This window comes from Sinocyclocheilus anshuiensis, unplaced genomic scaffold (genome assembly GCF_001515605.1).
Source record: "Sinocyclocheilus anshuiensis isolate Anshui unplaced genomic scaffold, SAMN03320099.WGS_v1.1 scaffold387, whole genome shotgun sequence".
In the NCBI taxonomy this organism is placed as follows: Eukaryota; Metazoa; Chordata; class Actinopteri; order Cypriniformes; family Cyprinidae; genus Sinocyclocheilus; species Sinocyclocheilus anshuiensis.
Genome location: NW_015549624.1, coordinates 1,413,161 through 1,419,380, shown reverse-complemented (window position 1 = coordinate 1,419,380; position 6,220 = coordinate 1,413,161). Strand labels below are relative to the sequence as shown.

At 34.4% G+C, this 6,220-nt stretch overlaps 1 protein-coding gene across 1 annotated transcript in view; it reads left to right on the top strand.

Annotated features, from left to right (window-relative positions):
- LOC107659469 (little elongation complex subunit 2-like) overlaps window positions 1–6,220 on the top strand; it is a 13,659-nt gene that overhangs the window by 1,175 nt on the left and 6,264 nt on the right. The window contains exons 3-9 of the mRNA XM_016448422.1: window positions 793–1,078; window positions 1,190–1,309; window positions 2,201–2,335; window positions 2,430–2,546; window positions 3,270–3,426; window positions 3,524–3,708; window positions 4,654–5,536. Coding sequence (XP_016303908.1) covers window positions 793–1,078; window positions 1,190–1,309; window positions 2,201–2,335; window positions 2,430–2,546; window positions 3,270–3,426; window positions 3,524–3,708; window positions 4,654–5,536 — 1,883 coding nt within the window. The remainder of the gene's footprint in view (window positions 1–792; window positions 1,079–1,189; window positions 1,310–2,200; window positions 2,336–2,429; window positions 2,547–3,269; window positions 3,427–3,523; window positions 3,709–4,653; window positions 5,537–6,220) is intronic.

Below are 6,220 nucleotides of genomic sequence, written 5' to 3'. Positions count from 1 at the left end.
AATTTACTCGCATGAAATGTGTTTTTCATGTATATAAAATCACTTCTGTAAATTTAATTTATCTTATGTCTATATATAATATTAATTATTAATAATAATATTTAATATATGTAATATGTAGTATTTTGTGATACTGATCAATATGCTCCTCTAAATTATGCACCATTTAGTTTTATAGGCTATATAATCATGAATTTAAAAAAATATATATATAAACATTTAATACTATTTACCATGGAGCCCTGAACATTACTTGTGGACAAAAATGTATTTATTGTGGCTGCAAATTAAGAATTCGTTCTCTCAATTTATTATTTTGCTCTCTTGTTTTAGATAAATCATGGCCACGAGTTAATAATTTGTTCCCATGACTTATTAGTTCCCTTGTTTTATTAAATCGTGGCCATGTTGTACTAAGTTGTACCCTCATTTTAATGACTTGGTACAATAAGGCTACAATTGACTAAATCGAGGGAATTAATTCTTAATTTGTGGCCATGTTACACTTTATTATTATTAATATTATTAATTAATTTTTTTGCCTAGTTTACTATTATTATTATTACTACTACTACTAAAAAATTTGTTAATGCAGTGTTTAGGTTAAAAATAGACCAAATGAGCACTTACTCCTTTTTGAATCATATCCACAATTTCTTTTTCATGAAGTAAAAAAAATTAAAATAAAAAATCATAAAGTAAATGTTACTGTCTAAAATAACAGAAGACTACAAGAGGGTTAAGTCATGATGTGATATTGAGATGTATTATTTTTAATTATTTTCTTCAAAGCTCTAATAGAAAATCCGAGGAGACCGGTGAGAAAAAGCCAGACGGACCCTCAGCAGAAGCAAAGACTGTGAAGTGTGATGGAGGTTCAGATGTCAGTAACATCCTTGCATCAGATGAGCCCACGTCTGAATGCAAACCAACCGAAGCCAAACCTGTGAAGAGAACTGAGATCCCAGCGTTCCCTGAGCCTCTAGTGCCCTACCCTTGCTTCTCCACCCTCAGTATAAAGAATCGCAAGATGTATCTCAACATGCTCGCCCGCAAGAATTACTTCAAAGCTTCAAAGGTAGACCATCTCTCACCCTGATCGCCTGCCTTTAACAGTGAGGCAGTTTTGATTGAGCCACATGGATGCAAGGCTATTTTCATGTGGTTCATCTTGTTTCTCATTTCAAAGTGTTTGATGGAGCAGGTGAAGAACGAGGTGACAGAGTTTATGAAATACCTGCAAGATGTTTCTAGAGCATGTGCTGATGGGTACAACTATATGCCACCAGGCAGCAGCCGCTACACTGAGGTATTATTTATTTTAGTTTACTATTCAAATGTCTACACAAAAATATCATTGTGTTTAATTACATTCTTTATTATTTAATTTTAATTAAAATAATTGATAAAAATATATTTTTATAATAAAATACATTTGTATGTTATTCATTTAAAGGGATAGTTCACCCAAAAATGAAAATTTGATGTTTATCTGCTGACCCCCAGGGCATCCAAGATGTAGGTGACTTTGTTTCTTCAGTAGAACACAAACGAAGATTTTTAACTCAAACCGTTGCAGTCTGTCAGTCTTATAATGGAAGTGAATGGGAATCACGGCTTTGAGAGTCAAAAAAACATACACAAACAAAACCAAATTAAACCCTGAGGCTCGTGACGCTGCATTGATGTGTAAAGACACGAAACGATCGGTCTGTGCAAGAAACTGAACAGTATTTATATTGTTTTTTTTTACCTCTGATTCACCGCAATGTCCAAACTGTCCTGAGCACGCGTTTTCAACAGCAGGTGCGTGACGCGTCTTCTTCTTCAGTCAGCGCGTGACACGTCTTCTTCTTCTTCTTGCTTTTACGGCGGATCGCAGACTTATAAGTGCATTACCGCCACCTATCTCTCAAATGGACCATTGACACTCCATCTACAATCTCAATTAGGAGTGTCAATGGTCCATTTGAGAGATAGGTGGCGGTAATGCACTTCTAAGTCTGCTGTGATTCCCATTCACTTCCATTATATGACTGACAGACTGCAACGGTTTGAGTTAAAAATCTTCTTTTGTGTTCTACTGAAGAAACAAAGTCACCTACATCTTGGATGCCCTGGGGGTTTATCAGATAAAAATCAAATTTTCATTTTTGGGTGAACTATCCCTTTAATTGATTTTGTGTGATTTTCCCAACAGGAATATTTTACAGCCTGTCTGGAGCATGTGAAGAGTTACCCACAGGTTTACAGCATTCAAGAGATTACTAGTCTGACCAGTGTAAAGTTTGTGGGTGAGCTCTCTCTCAACTTTGAGAAACAGCTTCTTGCTTTGGTACTTAGTTTTCTTTATTTTATTTTTTTTATGAACTTGAATGTGTGATATACTGTTGTTTGTTATATCTATCTCTACTGTATTTTCTCCTCAGGGTAAAATAGATATGCTGGACAAAAAAGTCATGGCAGAAAACACCCAACTTCCTGTAGACTATGAGACCGTGTCAAATGTGGTTCCTCCAGCTAAAAAAGCAACTTCAGTTCACACTGTAAGTAGCCTGTCTGTGATAGTGTGAGTATGCGTATGTGTGTGTGTATATATATATATATATTTATATTTATATTTATATTTATATTTATATATATATATATATATATATATATATTAGGGCTGTCAGTTGATTAAAATGTTTAATCTAATTAATTACGGGGTGCTGTGATTAATCTAATTAATCACAAACTAAATTTGGCTGTGAAAATACCCCCAAAAGATCATTTAAAGCTATTATTGTGTTAAATGTTTAGGCTACAATGGCCCTTTGAAAAAATAAATAACTTCCTCAGTTTTTTTCCCCTCCAATACAAATATCTAAACATCCTTAAATCAAGACATTTACTTCAGATGCAAACTGAAGATGTGAAGTCTTATTTTCTGAGAAATTTAACAAAATTAAGTGAGCTTATGCTTAAAACAAGAAAAAAAATGTCATTTTCTTTCTTAAAGGGTTAGTTTCATGAAAGCAAACAATTCTTTTTGTTAGATTCAACCATGTAATTTCTGTTTTATATAAGCAGTGTAGGTCTCTAGCTTGTAAAATGTGGTCTTAACCACTAGAGGGCACTGTTGCATTTGGTTTGAATTACCACTCTTGATATATTTGATTCTGATATATATTGAATTGTATCCCCACACCTCATGAATTCATTTTGACGGACCTGTGGGAATCAAATATAGTACTTTAGTTAATCCTGGTGTCTCTTAATACCTGCAGGCCATCAGCAATGACAGTAATGCAGAAAAACTCAGCGCTACTTACGAGCCACAAGTGTGTTTATCTAAAGAGGCCTTCCTTCAGCTCCTGAATAACAGCTCTGAGCTCACAGAAGCTTGGGAGCTCCCCGTTTGGGTCAAAGTGAATCCCATGAATGGTGAAGAGTCACTTCATGTTTTAAATGCTTCATTGTAGACCATAAGATTGTAATCCAGTCAATACTCTCACATGATGAATGTTGTTGTTGTTCTCAGGCAGCAGTCAGAGTAAGACGGCATACATCGATCCTCCTCTGCTGAAGACGGAGCTGAGCTGGAGAGAGAGGAGTCTGCTGTTTCATCAAGAGAGCGTGACGCTGGCATTCAAGAAGACCGTGTCACGTCCTGTGTTTTTCCTCACTTCAGAAGAGCTGCCTGTTGAAATGCAGCCTCCTCCTGGGGTAAGATGTTTACCACGGTAAGACGAAACACCAGACAGTGAAAGATATTGCAGATGTATTATTGTTAATAAATTACTAATTAATCATTGTAATTATTGGCTCTTTTTTTGAAACCACTTTCATAAAGAACGGATTATTCTTTACGTGTAAGTAGTTTTGGATTAAAAAAAAACAAAACAAAACTTGCAAAATCAAAAACAGAAATTTTCCCTGCCAAAATTGTTTAGTTACTACAGCTAAAATATGTAATATATTTAATAATTAATATAGCAATAATAACTATTATATTATATTTTTATATTATTAAAATATTACAAATTGTCATTATATATATATATAGTGTAATTATATGATTCTAATTCATATATCTGTTTATTATTTTATTATTAAGCAAACACTAGTGGTCAACATTTTGGAATAAATTTATTGTTTTTGATTATGTTTTATAATTTCTGAAGCATCATGTGACACTGAAGACTGGAGAAATGGCTGCTGAAAAATCTAATTTGAATCGGGAATAAATTACATTTTAAAACATTTTAAAATACAAGACTTCTTTTAAATTGTAATAACATTTTTATTTGTATTAGTCATCAAGTAAATGCAGGCTTGGTGAGCATAAGAGTCTTTTCAAAAATGTTTAAAAACCCTTAATTATTCCAAAGGTTTGACCGGTAATGTATATATAAATTGATGAATGAATGAATGAATATTTTTGTGAAGAAAAAAAGGAATTATGTGTGTTTATTATATTATGTGTGCTTATTATATTTAATATTATATTGTACTACTATATTATATAACTCTTTTATTTTATATATCTGTATATTATGTTATTATTCAGGAAAGTGTCTGCTAAATAAATAAATGTAAAGTAAATCCAAATAACTGTGAGCTATGTGAGAAATATTTAAAATATAAACGTTGTAAATGTTATTTATTTAGCTTTACTCTACCCAGGACAAGATCTCCAGGAGTATGGCTGCATTTGATGATGCTGGTATGGATTTTGGGACTGATCTAACAGACCTGGAGTCATTTGGGGAGTCCTACAAGCCCAGTAAGAAAGTGAAGGAACAGAACGAACCAAAAACAGCTTCTACAAATCCAACCGCAACTCCATCTCAACATATCCCAAGCCTCAAAAAACCGACAGACTCTGTAGGTACAACAAAACGCACCTCACCATCTCAAGACGCTCCCACAGAACCCCTTGAGTTGACCGTGGCTAAGGTCCAAGGAGAAACCGACACTTTGGCCGATGAGGGAGACGGTACGCTGAATAAATGTGCCATTTCAGAGAAGGAAAGTGTGAGTGAAGATGCAAAAGAGAAGATAGAAACGTCTTCAGCTCAGTGTCCTCCCACCGAGCGGCCAAGACATATGATGAAAGACAAGACAGACAAGGATCTGGATTCTGATGAAGAACGACTAGTCATAGATGACATTTTCTCCCCACAGAGACCTCAGACCCAGGTGACAGCCGCAGAGGTGTCCTCCCCACAAGCACCCGAGCCAGCCACGCCAGGCCCTGCAAACCCTTCGGGCAAAGGAACAAAGAAGGGCATCAAAAGACCCCGAATATCCGGCGAGTGCGATCAGCTCGGACAGATTTTGAAGATGCAGGATGCCATGCTGAAATCCACCCCCAGCAAGAACCAGGAGCCTGTGAAGAAGCCCCACGTCCCAGAAGACAAACCTCCAGAAGCTAAAGCCCACTCACTGGTCAAACAGTGTGTGACGTCGTATCTGGAGTCCAGAGCGGGACAGGAAGAGGACACCACACTGCCTGCTGATGTTCCTGTACTGCTAGCCACTCAAAGAAAACGTTAGTGCTCAAAACACCCTCTCAGAGGCAAAAATCATGCTCAAATTATGTTTTTGTGAGGACGGTTATTCAAACATCTTTTTAAATGTGGCCCATGATGCTTTAAAACTGACCCATATCCATAAAACACTCTTCTAGAAATGACGAAATGAAGGCATAATGGTAATACATAATGGTAATACACCTGATATGCATTTGTCAAAATTAACATACAATTCTTTAAACATATTTGAGTAATTATTGTTTAAATAATTATTTAAATAAACCATATTTAATTAAGTGTAAATATGATTTAAATCTATCCAAATATTATTTAAATGTACAGCATTTAAATGTATGTGATGTTATAATTGAAGTAAATACGTAAATGTATTTTTTCTGAATTTTAACATATAAATGTAACTTGACAAATTCAGTAACTGTAACAAGTCAGGTCATTCACTTTGTATGATCATATTTAATTATCACTGAAGCACAGGAATTAAATATTACCGACATTATTGAGATGACGTTCTCAAAAAACTCCCAAAAGGTGATAAGTTATTTAGTGACTATTATTATTATTATTGCTGTAGGTTTTAATTCATATATATATATATATATATATATATATATATATATGATGAATCACAATAATAATAACAAATTAATATATATTATTATATATTTTATTTTTAAATGTTT